This window comes from Leptodactylus fuscus, chromosome 6 (assembly GCF_031893055.1).
Source record: "Leptodactylus fuscus isolate aLepFus1 chromosome 6, aLepFus1.hap2, whole genome shotgun sequence".
Lineage (NCBI taxonomy): Eukaryota > Metazoa > Chordata > Amphibia > Anura > Leptodactylidae > Leptodactylus > Leptodactylus fuscus.
In genome coordinates this window covers 91,659,301-91,678,912 of record NC_134270.1, presented here as the reverse complement: position 1 = coordinate 91,678,912, position 19,612 = coordinate 91,659,301, and the positions used below count along the sequence as shown (strand labels likewise).

At 42.5% G+C, this 19,612-nt stretch overlaps 1 protein-coding gene across 1 annotated transcript in view; it reads left to right on the top strand.

Moving 5' to 3' along the window:
• EYA2 (EYA transcriptional coactivator and phosphatase 2) overlaps nt 1–17,761 on the top strand; it is a 176,503-nt gene extending 158,742 nt beyond the window's left edge. The window contains exons 11-16 of the mRNA XM_075276795.1: nt 4,997–5,055; nt 11,119–11,279; nt 13,194–13,308; nt 13,465–13,586; nt 14,067–14,167; nt 17,194–17,761. Coding sequence (XP_075132896.1) covers nt 4,997–5,055; nt 11,119–11,279; nt 13,194–13,308; nt 13,465–13,586; nt 14,067–14,167; nt 17,194–17,274 — 639 coding nt within the window. The 3' untranslated portion in view covers nt 17,275–17,761. The remainder of the gene's footprint in view (nt 1–4,996; nt 5,056–11,118; nt 11,280–13,193; nt 13,309–13,464; nt 13,587–14,066; nt 14,168–17,193) is intronic.
• The last annotated feature ends 1,851 nt before the right edge of the window (nt 17,762–19,612 follow it).

Here is a 19,612-nt window from a genome sequence, read left to right as displayed (position 1 = left end):
TCATCTCTAGTTATAATTGTTATTACTATTATTTTAGCGTGTAACGGATATCACTAGATACATAGTTTACTCTAGAAAGCTCAGGTATGGACACGACAGGGATTGGGTGAAATGTAAACTTTATTCATGACTTTGTGTATGTGTTGTGTAAGTGTTTGGTGCGGCTTTTTTTGGCACTGCGACCTGGACAATGGTAAACGCCTGGGTCACAGTGCCAAAAACATCCTGGTTATGTTTAGAGGGTATTACATAAGAATACCTTACGAGTAAGGCTCGGGGAATTACATTATACAGTACCTGTATGTGACAATCAGAGTTCAAAAGTATAGTATGCGCTCTGATTGGCATGAGAGGGGTTAAGAAGGATTAAAGTCCCTGGTGTCACATACAGGTTATGCACAGAATGAAGAATCATTCTCCATCTCTGTGCAGGGCTGCTTCTCCCCCCTCCCCTTCTGTTACGGTTCACTGATGCTTCCTGAGACAGGAGGGGGGACACTTTAGAGCCCTATATCTCTGGACTGCATTAAGATATCATGATGCTTTAAAATTCATTTTAAAGATAAGAATCTCATCTTTAAATTGATACCAAGGTCTTCATGATAGAATTTATAGTTTTGGAGCGATTCACTGTTGAAACGCTGTTAGGAATTGAGATATGCAGTTGGATCTCAATGCCAAATAGCTTTTGCAAGCAGTCCAGAGATATCAGCATTAGTAGGAAAGATGTTTTAGCTACGTCCTCCGCTACTGAAGTGCCACTCTGGGAGGACGTACATCTGACGTCTTCGGCCAGAATGGGATTAAACCAGAATGGATGCAGATAACTATTATAATCATCTATCAATAGTTAAGGCATGCTAGGGTATTACATAATCAGCGATAATAGCTTTGTAAACACCTTACTGGTGTATGGGGGAGGCAGAGTCGGACTGGGGTGTCTAGGGCCCACCAGTGGAATTGTTTCTAGGGGCCCACCGCGAGGACCCTGCAGATCAGCGGTACTGAGACGCGACGGCTAAAGGCCATGCTGCTCACCCATTATAGCACGTGCACCACTGCACTACCTACCGTGTTTCCCCGAAAATAAGACAGTGTCTTATATTAAATTATCATCTTAAATATAGGGCATGTCTTATTATTATTTGGTTTTTTTTTGGGGGGGGGGGGGGTCTTATGGAGCGGGGGACAACCCGCTCCATAAGACATGCAGGGGGTTAGGGGAGGGGAAGGTAGGCTACTTACCTTCCCCATCTTCATAGCAGAGCTGGTGCTGCTGTTGATCGCGGTGGCGGAAGTGCTGGGCGGGGCTTAGCGAGGCTGCCGGCAGTTGCCGGAGAGCCTCACTTTGTGGACATTGCAGCCAGCTGAATGCTGTGCACTGTGTTCCATGTGCTCAGGAAAGCCGGCTGCTGCCTCTGCTGTGATACTGGCTGCTGTGGGATTAGGTGGGAGAGCCAACTCCCCGCAGCATATGCACAGTGGGCACCTCCCAGCTCATCCTACAGCAGGGACAGTGGATACAACCTACGGTATCACAGCAGAGGCAGCAGACGGCTTTCCTGTGCACACAGAACATCAGTGTTCAGCAGACTGCAATGGTTTTTGGGGGATGCCTTATTTTTTTTTATTTTTTTTTTGGGGGGGGGACTTATATTAGGCAATTAAGCAGAAACTTCCCCCATGCCTTATTTTCGGGGGATGACCTATTTTCGGGGAAACACAGTAAACCTACTGCTACATCTTGTATGGCAAGTGAACAGTGCGGCTGCTAGAAAAGTTACCATTACCTGTAGCTGCAGTTTCCTGGAAAAGCTGATCTGCAGAGGTCCTGGCTTTTGTATCATCACAGATGTAATATTGATGGCCTATCCTAAGGACAGGTCATCAATATTAGAAACATGGATAAATCCTTTAAAGTGTCTGTCCAGGAATTGGAGCAACTCTTGTGCCAGGCGGGAGGTGTAAAATAAAAAAACAAATTAAAAAAAGTATACTCGCCTGTCTCCGTTGTCCGTCGCCAGTGTCCATTCAGTCTCGTGCTGGCACCTCCTTGCTGGGAGTCCTGCACCTCATGTGATCACTAAGACCAATTAGGTACAAGATTGTGTATATATATATATATGTATGTGTATATATATATATATAATATATATATAATTTATTTTTTTTTTTTTTTTTTTTTTTTTTTGCACCTCCCTGGTAGCCACTACAGTGATAATCCCAGTTTATAGACAACCACTTTTAAGGGGTTGTCTGTGCCAAATCTTGTATGGCCACTTCACTGCTCCCCATAATACAGTGGCCTCTTCACTGGTCCCCCATAATGTATGGGGAACAGTGATGGGGCTAACATCCTGTGCGGAAGGGGGACGTTAAACTGTGTGGGACATATTAAAGGGATTGTCCAGGGTTAATCTTTTTTATGGCCTATGCTCAGTATTTTGGGGTGAAAAATATGGTACCTGTATACAAACATACAGTACTCACACAATATACAACACATACTTTAAACAAATGTACACACTTATATACATATTAAACATACATATTTTACCACAAGAATATACTCACATTTGTCAGAAGGGAAACATAACAGCAGACTACTCCTGTCTTCTCCAGGTGCTCTGATGTGAGAGATGAGGCAATAGTTTACGAGGGGGAGGGGAGAAGTTCAGGCAGCAAGGACAGGGAATAAAGTAGAGATCTCTACCTCAGATAAATGAGGGATTACAAGTGGCCATTAGCTCATGCTGAAGCTGCACATGGTGTCCTCCTATATATATACTGTCCCTATATATCGGGAGGACTGGACACCATGTATAGCTTCTCCATCAGCTAATGGGGACACCTGTGTGTTGAGGCAAATGCATTGCTCAGGATCCCGTTCGGGCCTGACCAATGCATCTGCAGTGGCTAAATGAGGAATTAACAGTCGGGGCTCAGGACCCACCGGGGGATTCGCCAGTTCCCAGGTGGGCCAGTCCGACCATGGGGGGAGGTATATACAGTGCTATGAGCAAACATGTAAGAGCATAAATAATATAAAGAAGAAGCATATACCAACGCCTCTGGCATGAGTAGAGTAAGTGGAATGGTACTGATGGCTCACTCTGTTGTGTGCAAATACCTAACATTATCACTGTTAGATGAGTTTAAGATCTAGCATCTACCATGCAGGAAAGGCACGGGAAAGAGCAATCCATTAGCACAGTCAAGAAATCAGCTTAGGGCAGTGAAAAAATTTTTTAAAAATTCATACTCACCTTTTCCTGATAATCCAGTGTCCGCCCGCACTTCCCAGTTCTTCTGCTTCGGCGGAGTCTTCCTGAGTTTCTCTATGGCCGGTCAGTGAAGGGGCTGCAATGTGACATCATGAATCCTCTTCCTGAGGCCACTGATTAGCCTCAGTGTTCACATGACTGCTGAAATCAGACTGTAGCTTTAGAGGAACTCTGGAGGAGACCTGGAAGAACTGTGATGCATGGGAGGACACGGGAGCAACGGGGACAAGTGAGTATGCATGTTTTTTATTTTCTTTACTGCCCTCAGCTGATTTATTTGGTAAGTGTTATCCATTTCTGCCTGGACAACCACTTTAATGTTGGTGGTGGTAATGGCTATATGAAATCTGATGTTTATGGCCATTTTAATTTGAATTATTAGCAGACCTTCTACCATATAGATGCATTGTGAATTATAAGAGGCATAAATATTGCTATTTTGTGGATATTGATGGTATACATCATCTTGTTATGTTTAGTTTGTGTGAGCATCGCCATGTTAAGCTTGGTAATATTATAGAGCCAGGTGGTGGGGTTATGAGGTAGAATCTCCAAATGTCTCTTTTTTTGTTAACTACTGATGATGATGTTAGGCCTGGTTCACATCTGCGTTCGGTATTCTGTTTAGGGATTCCGCTTGGGAACCCACACTGAATGGAATACCAAACGCATTAACAAGCAGTGAACAATGAAAGCACACGGACTCCATAGATTATAATGAGGTCCGTGTGTTTTCCACGCGGTGTCCACACGGAATATGCAGAGAAAAGTAGGTACTATTCCGTTATCGGGCCAGCAGCAGCGCATTTCAGCACCAGCTTTCGGGACAGCAGTTCAGTTCAGCAGCGGGAATTACAATGACATCCGAGGACTGCTGGCCCGATGCTTGTGCCCAGTAGCCAGTACATCAATGACCCCCCCTCCATCTCCTCCTCCTTCCAGTGCTGCCCCCCAGCTCTCCTTACATCTACCCCGTACCCTCTCCCCGCCACATGACTAAGCCGATGCTGGCCCGATGATAGAGGCCGTGCTTGTGTGTAGTAGGCAGTACATCGATCGATGCCCTCATCCTCCTCTTCCTTCCAGTGCTGCCCCCCAGCTCTTCTTACATCTGCCCCGTACCCTCTCCCTGTAATAGGCCTCACCGTAAATCTTGAGCAATGAATGCTACTAGATAGCCGCCGGACGCTGCAGAAAGTTTGTCCCTCCGGCTCGCTGTAGCTCACCGTTCCTATAGTCGGCGTGTTTCTTGTCAGGGCCTGGATTGAGCCCCGGTGTCTTTCCTTTCGGTCTCGGTACTAGCGCTGAGGTGAGGCCTAGTCGTGTGGCGGGGAGAGGGTACGGGGAAGATGTAAGGAGAGCTGGGGGGCAGCACTGGCAGGAGGAGAAGGATGGGGGAGGGGGGTCATCGATGTACTGGTTACTGGGCACAAGCATCGGGCCAGCAGTCCTCGGATGTCATTGTAATTCCCGCTGCTGAACTGCTGTCCCGAAAGCTGCTGCTGAACTGCGCTGCTGCTGGCCCGATAACGGAATAGTACCGAAAAGTACTTCATACACTATTTTCCTCTCCACATGATTCGTGCGTAGACTGAATTATAGTATATTATAGTCTGAGGTCCATGTGCTTTCACATGCTCCACACTGCATCATGATGGTACTGACTTCTCCCCCATATTTTGATTTTCATATTTTGCTTATATTGCTTCTAGGAATGTGATCAGATCCACATAGATGACGTTTCCTCAGATGACAACGGACAGGATCTAAGGTAAGAAAGTACAGCATATTTTATTCACAAAAGAACCAGAGGTGCAACCAGGGCCGGTTTTAGACAAACTATAGCCCTGGGAAAATTAAAAGCAGGGCCCCAAATATTAAATTTCAACAATGCCCGTATCAGTAATAGTTCCCTTTTATCAGTATTAGCCCCCTCATAAATAATAATGCTCCCTTATAAATGGTCCCCCTTATAAATAATAGTCCTCTCATAAATAATAGTTCCCCTTATAAATAATAGTCCTCTCATAAATAATAGTTCCCCTTATAAACAATAGTCCTATCATTTATGAGATAAATAATAGCCTCTTTAACAATACTTACAAAGTTTCCCCATTATAATAGCCGGTTCACACATTTAATAATTCCCCCCCCCCCCTTATTATAGGCCTTTTATAAATACAGTGGGGAAAAAAGTATTTAGTCAGTCAACGATAGTGCAAGTTCCACCACTTAAAAAGATGAGAGGCGTCTGTAATTTACATCATAGGTAGACCTCAACTATGAGAGACAAAATGAGAAAACAAATCCAGAAAATCACATTGTCTGATTTTGTAAGAATTTATTTGCAAATTATGGTGGAAAATAAGTATTTAGTCAGTATCAAAATTTCATCTCAATACTTTGTTATATATCCTTTGTTGGCAATGACAGAGGACAAATGTTTTCTGTAAGTCTTCACAAGGTTGGCACACACTGTTGTTGGTATGTTGGCCCATTCCTCCATGCAGATCTCCTCTAGAGCAGTGATGTTTTTGGGGCTGTCGCTTGGCAACACGAACTTTCAACTCCCTCCAAAGGTTTTCTATAGGGTTGAGATCTGGAGACTGGCTAGGCCACTCCAGGACCTTGAAATGCTTCTTACAAAGCCACTCCTTCGTTGCCCTGGCGGTGTGCTTTGGATCATTGTCATGTTGAAAGACCCAGCCACGTTTCATCTTCAATGCCCTTGCTGATGGAAGGAGGTTTGCACTCAAAATCTCACGATGCATGGCCCCATTCATTCTTTCATGTACCCGGATCAGTCATCCTGGCCCCTTTGCAGAGAAACAGCCCCAAAGCATGATGTTTCCACCCCCATGTGTATGGTGTTTGATGGATGCAACTCAGTATTCTTTTTCCTCCAAACACGAAAAGTTGTGTTTCTACCAAACAGTTCCAGTTTGGTTTCATCAGACCATAGGACATTCTCCCAATACTCTTCTGGATCATCCAAATGCTCTCTAGCAAACTTCAGACGGGCCCGGACATGTACTGGCTTAAGCAGTAGGACACGTCTGGCACTGCAGGATCTGAGTCCCTGGCGGCGTAGTGTGTTACTGATGGTAGGCTTTGTTACATTGGTCCCAGCTCTCTGCAGTTCATTCACTAGGTCCCCCCGCGTGGTTCTGGGATTTTTGCTCACCGTTCTTGTGATCATTTTGACCCCACGGGGTGAGATTTTGCGTGGAGCCCCAGATCGAGGGAGATTATTAGTGGTCTTGTATGTTTTCTAATTATTGCTCCCACAGTTGATTTCTTCAATCCAAGCTGGTTGCCTATTGCAGATTCAGTCTTCCCAGCCTGGTGCAGGGCTACAATTTTGTTTCTGGTGTCCTTTGACAGCTCTTTGGTCTTCACCATAGTGGAGTTTGGAGTCTGACTGTTTGAGGGTGTGCACAGGTGTCTTTTTATACTGATAACAAGTTTAAACCGGTGCCAGAAGAAGTTACAGGTCTGTGAGAGCCAGAAATCTTGATTGATTGTAGGTGACCAAATACTTATTTTCCACCATAATTTGAAAAAAAAATCTTACAAAATCAGACAATGTGATTTTCTGGATTTGTTTTCTCATTTTGTCTCTCATGGTTGAGGTCTACCTATGATGTAAATTACAGACGCCTCTCATCTTTTTAAGTGGTGGAACTTGCACTATTGGTGACTGACTAAATACTTTTTTGCCCCACTGTAGTTCCTCCCTGATAAATTATAGCCTGCTTTATTAGTTTCTTTCTTATAATAGCCCTTTTTATCTATTATAATTTCCCCTTATATTTATGTTTCTTCCCTTACAAATAATAGTATCCGGATATATAACAGTCTACCCCTATAATAGCCTCCTTATATATACACTATGTGATCAAAAGTATCCGGACACCTGGCTGAAAATGACTTACAAGTTCGTCACGCCCTCCATCGGTAATGCTGGAATTCAATATGGTGTTGGCCCACCCTTAGCCTTGATGACAGCTTCCACTCTCGCAGGCATACGTTCAATCAGGTGCTGGAGGGTTTCTTGGGGAATAGCAGCCCATTCTTCACGGAGTGATGCACTGAGGAAAAGTATCGATGTAGGTCGGTGAGGCCTGGCACGAAGTCGGCATTCCAAAATATCCCAAAGGTGTTCTATAGGATTCATGTCAGGACTAGGGTTGAGCCGATCTTGACTTTTCAGGATCGATTTTGAAATCTGATTTCCGATCATTTTTCATTCGAACCCGATCTCGATCCCAATTCCAATCCCAATGCAAGTCAATGGGAATTTTTTACTAATCAGAGATCGGATTTTAAAAACAATCCTATTCATTATACAACATGGAATCTAACAATTGAACGCTTTAGTTGTTAGAATCCATGCTGTGTAGTGATTTTTTTTAATCACTAAGTAGCCAGAGGATTTTTTTTTAATCCTCTGGCTACTTAGTCCCCCCTGATGTCCACTTACCTGCAGAGATGGCTAGTCCGGTGCCCAGTGTTCTCATTCTTCTTCGCCTCGCTGCCCCCGCCTCCCAGGTTAGGAGAGTGTGGGCGGGTACAGGGCAGGGAGACGTGACGTTTCCCCTCCCAGTACCCGCCCACACTCTCCTAAGCCACAAGCCCCGCCTTCTTCCTAGCTCTTTAACACTAACCTGGGAGGCGGGGGCAGCGAGGCGAAGAAGAACGAGAGCATCGGGCACCGGACCAGCCATCTCTGTAGGTAAGTAGCTAATAGACATGTTAGCTAGTCTCCCATTAGAATGAATGGACGCAGCTGGCGCGCAGGGAGTTAAGGCCGTGTGCCGGCTGCTTCCATTCATTCCTAACACATTCCGAACACGATCGCTCAACCCTAGTCAGGACTCTGTGCAGGCCAGTCCATTACAGATATGTTATTGTCGTGTAACCACTCCGTCACAGGCTGTGCAGTATGAACAGGTGCTCGATCATGTTGAAAGATGCAATCGCCATCCCCAAATTGCTCTTCAACAGTGAGAAGCAAGAAGGTGTTTAAAACATCAATGTAGGCCTGTGCTGTGATAGTGCCACGCAAAACAACAAGGGGTGCAAGCCCCCTCCATTAAAAATACGACCACACCATAACACTACCGCCTCCGAATTTTACTGTTGGCACTACACACGCTGGCAGATGACGTTCACCGGGCATTCGTCATACCCACACCCTACCATCGGATCGCCACATTGTGTACCGTGATTCGTCACTCCACACAACGTTTTTCCACTGTTCAATCGTCCAATGTTTACGCTCCTTACACCGAGCGAGGCGTCGTTTGGCATTGACTTGCATGATGTGTGGCACCCAATCACCTGACCACGTTCGAAGTCTGTGAATTCCGCGGAGCGCCCCATTCTTCTCTCTCACAATGTCTAATGTCTACTGAGGTCGCTGATCTGGAGTACCTGGTAGTAGGTGGCAGCACAATGCACCCTAATACGAAAAACCTATGTTTTTGGGGGTGTCCCGATACTTTGATCACATAGTGTAAGTTTTCCCCATTATAAATAAGAGTATTCCAATCTGAGTATTTATCATTGACCAGCATCCTATGTTTCCTATCACTAAGCCAGTTGTAAAGTCAAATGCATGTTTTTTTCCCTTGTCCTAACATTCTTATTTTGTATACCAGCCTTTTATGTGGAACAGTATCAAAAGCCTTTGAATAGTTCAGATACACCATGTTCGCATATTACCCATGTCCAGTCCACAATTGACCTCTTCATAGAAGCTGATGAGTTTAGTCTGACCGGACCGATTCCTCATAAACCCATGCTGATTGGGTGTTATAAGATTATTTACATTGAGATACTCCAGGATAGCATCTCTTAGAATTTCAGCGGATTAGTTGGATGTTTCCAGCCTCACTTTTAGTTCCCTTTTTGAATATTTAAACCACATTTGCTTTGCTCCAGTGCTGTAGAACAGACCTGTTCATTACTGAATCCTTAACAGGGTTTCCCAGGCAATTTTTTTTAAAAAAAATGTCTGTTAGTGCCATTAATGGGTTAAAAGTACACCATATACTTTTAGTAGTGTTTTGTGTGATTTCTGGCTCTCTGTGAGAGCTCCTGGTATCTTCTGCATTTGTTTAAATGGTGTTAGCTTCCAGCTATGTAGTTTCCTGTTGTACCTTCCACACTACCTCCCTGTCACTGCTCTGACCCTCCTCTCTCACTCTGTTACACCCCCCTCCCTGTCTTCTTATCTAAGATATTCCGCTGACTACTAGCCCCCCCGGTCTCCCTAGCTGTGCTATCTCACGCACTACTAGTCCTTCACAAGTAAATTTTTTTTCTCCTCCCCACTCACCTTTACACCCAGATAATTTTTGAGAAGGCTCATCATTGTCAGTGTTTACTTTATTATTTATGTAGGTGTAGTATTCTTTTGGATTATTTTTACTTTCCCTGGCAATTGTCATCTCTGTTTTGGTCTTTGCTGCCTTTATTTGTCTTTTATATAATTTATTTTTCTCTTTATAATTTTTTAGTGCCACATCACTATCTTCTTGTTTTAGTATTTTAAATGCTTTTTATTAATCACTCATAGCATTGGTAACTGGGGAAACAGCACAGAAAAAAAACGCAGCCTTTTACAGGCCCGATAAAGTGGATAGGATTCTAGCTAATCCAATCCACACATTGTGGGAAAACACGTGCATTGGACACGCTACAATTTCCAAAACCGTTCCAATTTCAGAAATCACAGCATTTCAATAATACTTACGAAAACGCTGGCGGTTACCCAATGCGTATAATGGAAGCAGAAAGTTCTGCTGCCCAGTACATGGGGCGTTAGCTTTAGGATGTTTTTAAAATTTTTCTATTTACTTTGTGGTCCATTTACTTTGAGGACTTTGGGGCACATTTATTAATGTGTTTGTGCCTGAATTTAGCGTGTGCTGTGCCTTTTTTGCCTTTTCATTGGATTTATAAAGTGTTTGCGTTTTTTTTTTTTATGCGAGAAGTCTCTATCCAATACAAAGGCACAACACAACACATGGCGACAATGGAATTTATCAACCAATTGTACCTGATTAGTAAATCCCGCCACAAAATCAAAAGGCAACAAAAGGCGCAACTGTGCAAAATTTCACTGAAAAAAGGTGCATTTGATAAATAACCCCTCTCAGCTGCTGCTAAACTCCCTTCTCAACTGGTGAAAATTGGCCTGCTTGAAATTTAGTGTTTTTGTACCCACTCTAGTAAACATCTTATTAAAGTCTATGTGAAAACGTATTTTGTTGTAGTCACCTAGATGTCCCCCAGCGTCCATTTTTGATAAATTGTCAGGTCTGTTTGTCAAAATTCACTATACAAATGCCTCTACTCTTGTTGGGTCCTGCAATAGTGGTCAAAGGTACCTGTTTGTGCCTGCGTTCCTGCCATCAGTTCCTAAATGAGTACATTTTTTTTCATACACATGTTTTTATGTTCAATGTTATGTGTTTTAATATGAATAAATTATAGTTATTATTATTATATTTATTATTATTATTGTTTATTTATATAGCACCATTAATTCCATGGTGCTTTACATCTGGGGGTTACATACAATACACAAAATATACAGGTAGATATAATACTAACAGTGACCGACTGGCACGGTGGGGTAGAGGGCCCTGCCTGCGAGGGCTTATAATCTATGGGGAAGGGGGGATAGTTATAAGAAAAGTACAAATTGTAGTTTAATTTTCTTTACCTTTTATACAGCATACCAACTTTTCTTGGAATTGGGGTTGTAGTTCTGTCTTTTTATAACCTTGAACCATCCATCTCTCCTTGTCTTAATCCAATGCAGCACATACAACTTTGCAGCAGATGGTTTTCACAGCTCGGCTGCAGGAGCAAATCTCTGTCTGGGATCTGGGGTCCATGGAGGTGTCGACTGGATGAGGAAATTGGCATTCCGCTACAGAAGAGTGAAGGAGATGTATAGCACCTACAAGAACAATGTGGGAGGTGTGTGTGGTGGAGGGTGCTGGAGTCATTGTATCACTCAGACTGTGTTAAATATGGGTTACAATATTCATTGGAATGGGGCATTAACTATAATCACTGCTGATATACACTACTATCTTGTGCACAAGTGTATGTCATGAGTATATGCAAGAACAGAGTTTTCCCATATATAGTGATGAAAACCTCTAAGAAACACCTACAAGATTGGTATAAATTATTCATAATCTCAATCACAGGGGTATGCACTTATGGACACACACAGAGGATTTAGGAGTCCCTGACCTATAGCACGACATCTTGAAAATGGACAATTAAACATTCATAGCTGATGCATTTATTCTGATTTTTATCCTGTATCTATCTTTATGAAGACTTCAATAAATTTAGTTTCATTCTTGTAAGAAATTGTAAGACCTCCTGATACACCCCACATGTCACATGTTGGTAAGAATTATGAACATCAATATTATTTTTTTCTACCGCCTACAGCCACCCCAAGCCCACATATCATATAGGTTATGTTACTGTATAATGCTATCAGAATGCAGAGGTTGCAGTTGCTCCATACCCGGTTACCTGAAAGCCCGGAGAGCCTTCTGCCACGGGCATCACAACAGGAACATTAAAGCTGTAGAGGGACTTGCACACATTTTACATAAAGGCCTAGGAGCTGGCCTTGTACAGATGATAATATGAGATTTCCTCTCGTCTATTTTGTTGACCTACTTTGTGCACATTTACTCACATAGTATAATTTAGATGTTTCACTTCTGCATGTCATGGAGGGTTAATGACAATGTCATCGACTCTAGCTCAGCTGTACTTGTGGATATTTATCTCCAGCTCTGATTTCATTGTGTTCCTCATATGAATAGCTTTAGTAGGATCATCGTCACAGATGGACGTTATTTGCTGCAGTAAACAGATGTTTATTGTGTTTAATTGTCACTGTCAAATCTCCAGAAAGCTGCTCAATGAGATTAGTACTCAAAGGGAATCTACCACCAGAAAAATCTGCACAATCATACCTTTAGGACAGTCCCATAGATGCATCATTTCCTTCTCGTAGAAATATACAAATAAGGCTCAGGCATTCGCCACTGTACTCGAGCCTCAAGTTTTCAAACCTGAATACAGAGCCCTTGGAAGCTCTGGCACACCCGTTGCATTTCAGCATCATTCACATATTTATTATGGAAAATGGCTCATTCAAGTGCATCTATTGGGCTATCTAAAGGTCTACACTGTGGCTGGCTTGATATTGAGTTTCCTGGTGACAGACTACCTTTTATTGCTTTCATGGATTTTACTTATGTGACTGAATTGTGTCAACTCCTTTCATTTTGCCCAAGTTCACATTAAACTTAGGGTCAAAAACGCAATGTAATAATTGTAAAATGGATTTTAGCATTAAAAGAGGGACAGAAGTGTTTAGCAGTCCTGCTGTTCTGGGTGGCAGATAGCGATTTTCAACTAATTGAATACAATGCAGGAATACAAAGGTATCCGCTCCATTACTCAGCTGATGTCTGTAGCAGGGAGGCGCAATGATGAGTGCTAAGCCACAGATATCATTGCAGCCAGAGCCTGCAGGTCTATGACAAATGGGTTAGGAAAATATTGTTTGGGATTTGTTTTATGTAATATGGGTGACTGATGGGGAAGAGGGCCTTATGTGGGGCTAGTTAAGGAAAATGAAATTGTGGATGTGGGCCCACATATGAGATCTTTGAACAGGGCCTCCTAATCTATTAAAATGGTCCTGCCCCTGCACCAAAAGCCCCACTGTCTTATTCCTGCTACAACCCTCGTATACCTTACAGCCTTATTTTGTCTTTCACTAGGGACTAGCCTATTTGCTCTTATATAAATTTTCTACAAGACCTTGTAATTCTTACTTTTCCATAATTTAAGGACTGATTGGAGCTCCCAAGAGAGAGACTTGGCTGCAGATAAGAGCGGAGATGGAGGCTCTGACTGATCTGTGGCTGACACATGCACTCAAGGCTCTAAACCTCATACATTCCAGGTGAGAGGACAAAGAGCTCGATCAAATGTCCATATCCTGCAGTACATTAATAGTTTGAAATAATCCCTTTTATGAAAAAAAAAAAAAAAAACACCTCCACTCTCATTGTGTCTGATAATTGCTAATTTCTTTTATTTTTTAAAAAAATATCTTCAGGCCCAACTGTGTGAATGTGTTGGTCACCACAACCCAGCTCATCCCGGCCATTGCCAAAGTCCTGCTCTATGGGTTGGGTACTGTCTTTCCCATTGAAAATCTTTACAGTGCAACAAAGACAGGTATTACCCCTTTTGTGTTGTACTTTGGAATACTTGCTTTTTGGACTGTTTTTTTTTTTTACTGATATCATTTTTCTGGTTGTACACTGTTTCTCTTTTACTATTATTTAATAAATACCTTTGAAACTAAAATTAATATGAAATATTATTTTCAAATTTTTCTTAGCAAAACCTGGGGTGCATCTTATAGTCAGACATATACTGTATTTTTCAGTCTCCATCTTTTTTTACAGAAAAGTGAGGCACACCATACTTTTCTGTACTTCAAAAATAAACAAAGATGTATAAAATATTGAAGACTGTAGCATGATATTTGTTTGGATACATTTGTTTTGGCATACAATTTTTTAATTATTCAAAATGGAGACATGAACTATATTGTAAAAACATGATGTGAGCCTAGCCAGTTGGTCAGCTGTCACCTTGTTTTATGTTGGACACCTCTAGCTCTGTAATATGACGAAATGTCTGTATGTGCAGGGAAGGAGTGCTGCTTTGAGAGGATAATGCAGAGATTCGGGAGGAAAGCTGTATACGTTGTAATTGGAGATGGTGTGGAGGAGGAACAAGCGGCAAAAAAGGTAACAAACCCTGACACAAGATTTAACTGCAGCCTGAAATGTAATGATCTGTTTCTGCCTGTATAGTAATTTCCAGAAGTTTCCAGAGCAATTTCCTCCAGCAAATCCCCTGTAATTTTCTGATGGGATCAGCCATTGTACTCACTGCTCCCACACCAAAGACAGAACAGACCGTTACTGAAGTCACCACACGTCCTTTAGTTCAGAACTGTAGCTTTATACCAGAACACATAACATACTTGCTCTAGTAAGGGCTGGTTTTAGACAAAATGGGGCCCTGAGCAAAATTTAAAGCCCCAAATCCTGACTTACCAACAACACTGTCGTATTTAGTCATTTCAGAAGTCAGGGCTGTACTTCCAGTGGCGTTGATATAGTCTTAAAAGATTAGGGGAAAAAAAATTGTAAACATATATATAGTTGTGAAACCACCATAGGTATACCGCTATACTGGAGAGAATTATTACCACTATAACACATCATCTAAAGACCACTAAGACCTCTATTCAAGGACCAAGTAGCACACCACTTCAACATGGTGATGACATCCATGACGTAGTCGTGCACTGCACATACTTCTATCTTAACAAGCATCAAATCAAAGAAAGTGTTTTTCTGGTGGATTTTTTTTTATACTGATAATCTATCCACAGGACAGCTTATCAATATGTCAGTATGTCATCAACACCCGAACCCCACACAGATCAACTGTTTCCGGGTGCTAGATCCAGCTTGTGTACAGGATGTCACACCACACCCATTAAAGCAATAGGAGTAGCGCTGCAATTACCCAGAAACACCACTATACAGTGGACGGTGCTGCACTGTCCACACTGAACAATTGGACCCCAACAGATGGCACACTGAGGTCCTATCCTGTGGACAGGTCAACAGTATCAAAAATCAGTTTATAGATGGAAAACTCCTTTAAAGTAGTGATTTAATAATACCCTTTTCTGCCGCCAGTAATAACAACCCCCTTTTTGCCAACTTTGTATCACCATATGAGTTACTATACTGCCCCCTTATAAATCAATCCCCCTTACTAATATTAGTTCCTTCTTATAAATAATAGTCCCCTTTATCAATAATTGTTTCCTCTTAGCTGTTGTGGATGATCAGCCTGCTCCCGCGTCTCAGTTCTGCTACATCGCAGCATATGCGCAGCATACTCAGTTGTATGTACATCTCTGCATATGGAGAGCATACTCAGCTGTGCTACAGCGTTGCCTAAGCTCTGCTACATCTGGCCATTTGGATTAGAGGGATGTTCTTATGTCAGTGTCTGAGCAGCTTCTGTGTTGGAAACGGCTGAACAGATGTTGCAGAAATTTCCCACAGTTCAATCAGTGTATCAGCTGTGCTACATCGCTGCATATGCATAGGATACCCAGCTGTATGTACATGTTTACATATGGAGAGCCTATAGAGGTGTGCTACAGCACTGCCTAAACTCTGCTACATCGGGCAATTGTGATTACAGGGGTTTGGTTATGTGACTGTCTGAGCATCTTCTGTGTTACAAAGGGCTGAATGGATGCTGCTGAAATGTGCCAAAGTTCTCCGCCATCAGAGGCAGAACAACACATTCCCTGTAGTACTCACTGAAACTCTACACCCAATATAATCCTCTTGCCCACATACAGCCTGCATGTTCTGTAGTCTCCTGATCTTCTATGAGACTCCATTTTCTTCAGCTTTCACACTGTCCAACTTCATCCTATATAGCTCTGCCCACAAAATAGCATGTAGCTCCGCCCACTGCCTGGCATGATCCTATCTGAGAATGGCTCAAGGACCTGTAATGACGTCATCACAGGTCCTTTAGTGTTGTGTGAACCTAAATTACTTCACTGCGGTCGTGAAGTGATGTCATTTACTGGGTTAAAAAGTAGCCTATGTTTTAATCGGGGTTCCTATCTATGTATGTGGCAAATTTCATGCAAATCCGTTCAGCTGTTTTTGTGTGATTGAGGAACAAACATCCAAACTCACAAACATCCAAACTTATTAGTAGGATTAGTAGGATACCATTCACTGGCATATAGATATCTCTCTTTATACCAAAAATACAGGAGGAGGTGAGAGCAGGGAAGGCTGCTGCTGATGACTCATCAGCCTTCCCTGCTCTCACCTTCTCCTGTTTACACACATCAGACAGTGCTCAGTAAACTTCTGGGTGCATCATGGAGGCTAATTAGCATATCAATAAAAGCAGGCTAATTCAAAAACGGCTGGGAGGATTACTGAATTAAAGGTATGTCTGGAATAGCCTTTCTAAAAGATATGCTTAGTTAAAAATCCCAATAGCCAATCATAGAATCCCTTTACTACAACAGCAGGGCCTGTAGGGAGGTTCACACTCTTCCACTGGAGAGCCACAAGAGATTTAGCAGCAATGCAAAGATATAAAAACAGCTTGGACGTCCTTTTGCAAGGTGTCGGGGAGGCAGATTAAGCAAGTAAATGAGTGGGTCCAGTTGGACACCGTGTATAACTAGATCATCAGTCAAAACTTTAACTTCTGTTCAAAATGGGAGGATTAAAGGGCAGTCCCAGAAGATATGATGCAATGTACCCACTGCTGAGAAGCATCTTTAGCAAGTATAGGAGACACAAGAGTTAAGGGTATGCAGTAGTCTTACAAAATTTTGACTTAGCTGCATGAGACTATATGATTTGCCATTGAGCGGGTGAGATCTGCTTGCCCAGAGCCTCAGTCCACTTAATCATGTATTTGTGAGCCATTAGGGTCCGTCCCTCCAGAAAGGAGAACAATCAGTATATGACAGAAATCCGGTCCTTCGTGGAGGTACCAGCTTTGGCATATCCTTTCAAAAACAGTAGAGACGGAAACCTGCGGGGCCCCTTAGTAATGCACTTTATTATGTATCTATCACAAAAGTTAGCAATGCTAGGTTTATACTACCATTATTTTATGTCCGTTGCTCTCATCCATAACAGTTAGACTGAATTTTTTTTCCCCCACAAACCTATAGTTTTTACATTCTCTTTTTGTGTTGCAGCACAACATGCCATTCTGGCGAATCTCCTGTCACGCTGACCTGGAGGCCTTACGACACGCTCTGGAGCTGGAATACTTGTAGCACTTCATTCACATCCAACTGCAGATATCCAGCACAGGGGCAGGGGACCATTGATGCCCTAAATGTAGGACCTGCTCAGAAGCGTATACCTAACCTAGACTATTTATAAGCACAATAGACTTATTACAGGCTCAAATTACACCGCTTCAACTCCCTCCACTACTTAATAACCTGGACTTGATGGACAAAGGAGTCAAATAGTTTTGTTTTTTTTTTGTCTTATTTATGGACTTGTCTTATATTGTTGTCCTGTCCTTGCACTCCTTTTACCTGTCACTCGTGGTAGGTGGTGTTACAAGGACCTTATTTAATGATTCCTAGGGAGCAGTGCGTCTTGAACAATAGTTTTGGTTAATGACTATAATGTTCTGTTTTCTACTTGTCGCTGGGATGTGGACTTTGCATGTGTCTGCAGTGTGCCTTCTGCAGCTGAGTTTTTTTCTATATAAAGCAGAACATTGTCCTGGCTGAAAGACATTAAATAAAATAAAAAAAGGTAAAATGTTTACGTTTGGGGAAAAACAGCACCAATAGTATTCAGAATTTCTTGTTACACCTATGGTGTAATTTTATAACATCTACTATAATCAGTTATGTGATTTATGGGATCTCTCTGCGGCAAGCACTTTTCCGGTATCCTCTGCTTCCCACAGAGAGCTGGACGTTCACTTAAAGGGAAGGTACATCTTTGCACCTTTACTAAAAAAAAAACAAACAAAAAACAACCAGCTTTGTCATTAGTGTTGATTATAAGGGGCCAATCAAACACAACAGAAAATAAAGAGGAGTTTGTGGCGTACTTCCACCTTCAATTCCTCTCCACTTTCGGGCCCTCAACCTCCTGAGGTAAGAAGCTAAAGTAGAACTTCAGCTTTTCTCTGAGGCTTTTACATGCTGATTAGTCTCATATGAATAGGACTAATCGTCAGAATAGCTTGTGACACAGATTCTGCGGCTAAATCATCTGCCAAATCATCAGTAGTAGTAGGATGTAGGCTGGTTGGTTATGATGTACGATGTAGGATGGTTATTTTTTCCACGTTTGGTTTCTCCATCTTGAATCTGCCTCCCATTGTACTGAAAGGTAGGCAATGTGTGTGATCAGATTGTGTAACCATGTATTACTTCTCCGCTCCTTGTTGAGATCTGACAAGTACTTCAGCATGAGGAAACACTTTCTCTGCTCTTCAGCAGATTGTGTTTGCAGATCCAGATTCTGGATCAAAATGAGTAATGTCTTTTGCAATTGATAACATAGAGAGAAGTTTGCTACTCACTGAGCAGAAATGTAATAACGCAGATCAGAATGGAAGCATGGAGGTTCAAAACAGACCGGCAGAATGGTTTCCATTTGGTTTCCGCCCCATAAGATAAAAAAATGCAGACAGAAAAGCACCGCTTACAGAGCTTTTCTCTCCACATTATTCAGAGGGGAATGGAATCCCCGTACGGAGTACAAATGCTGGTGTGAACCCAGCATAACAGTTAGAATGAGAATAGAGGGGAGAGTGTCAGGACGGTCAGTACATGGAACACCCCAATAACTTTGCAAAGTTGGCAGATGAATGAGCCCATGGGTAGTCCAGCTACAGCATTCCACTTCTTACAGCAACCAGGGGAACATCTGCTCCAGTTCGAAGAGGAATGGGAGCATAGTAAAGGCCATAAAGATCTGGTAGTGTGAGACTCTAATATGGAAGCAGGCCAATCTCTTGCAAAGACTGGGAATACTGAACAGTGTGTTCTGGTTCAGTATATCATGGATCAAGCCAATGGATTACTGGGAGAAGCTATGGAGTATCCAGTGGTTATGGAGCACATTGACATCAATAACAAACTTAGAGGTAGGTACTGTAGAACATACCTCCCAACTTTCAAAGAATAGAAAGAGGGACAAAATGTGTGAGGGCGTACTGTGGAGCATACAATAGTGTGTCTTGGGGGCCACTGTGGAGCACATAATACTATGTGGGAACCACTGTGGGAATGTTAAATATTATGATACAATATTCCTGGCATACAGAGGGTTAAAATTCTAGTCTGCTGACTTCATGGTAAATAGGTGTAGTTAGGGTACACCATTTTAGAGGTGTCCTTATAAAGCAACAAGATGGAAGGCAGCACCCCCTTTCATGAACTTAAATGAGTCACACATGTCTGGGTGGTGGTGGTCGTCATCCATGGGGGATGATCTATGGGGGATCTAAGGCAGATCTGCCTGCTATCTCTCTCTCTCATCCTGGACAAGATGTCGTGACCAGAGTTATATCAACCAGATGATCAAGCATGAACCAAGATGGGACTCTACAAGATATCCAGATGAAGGAATCTAACTATG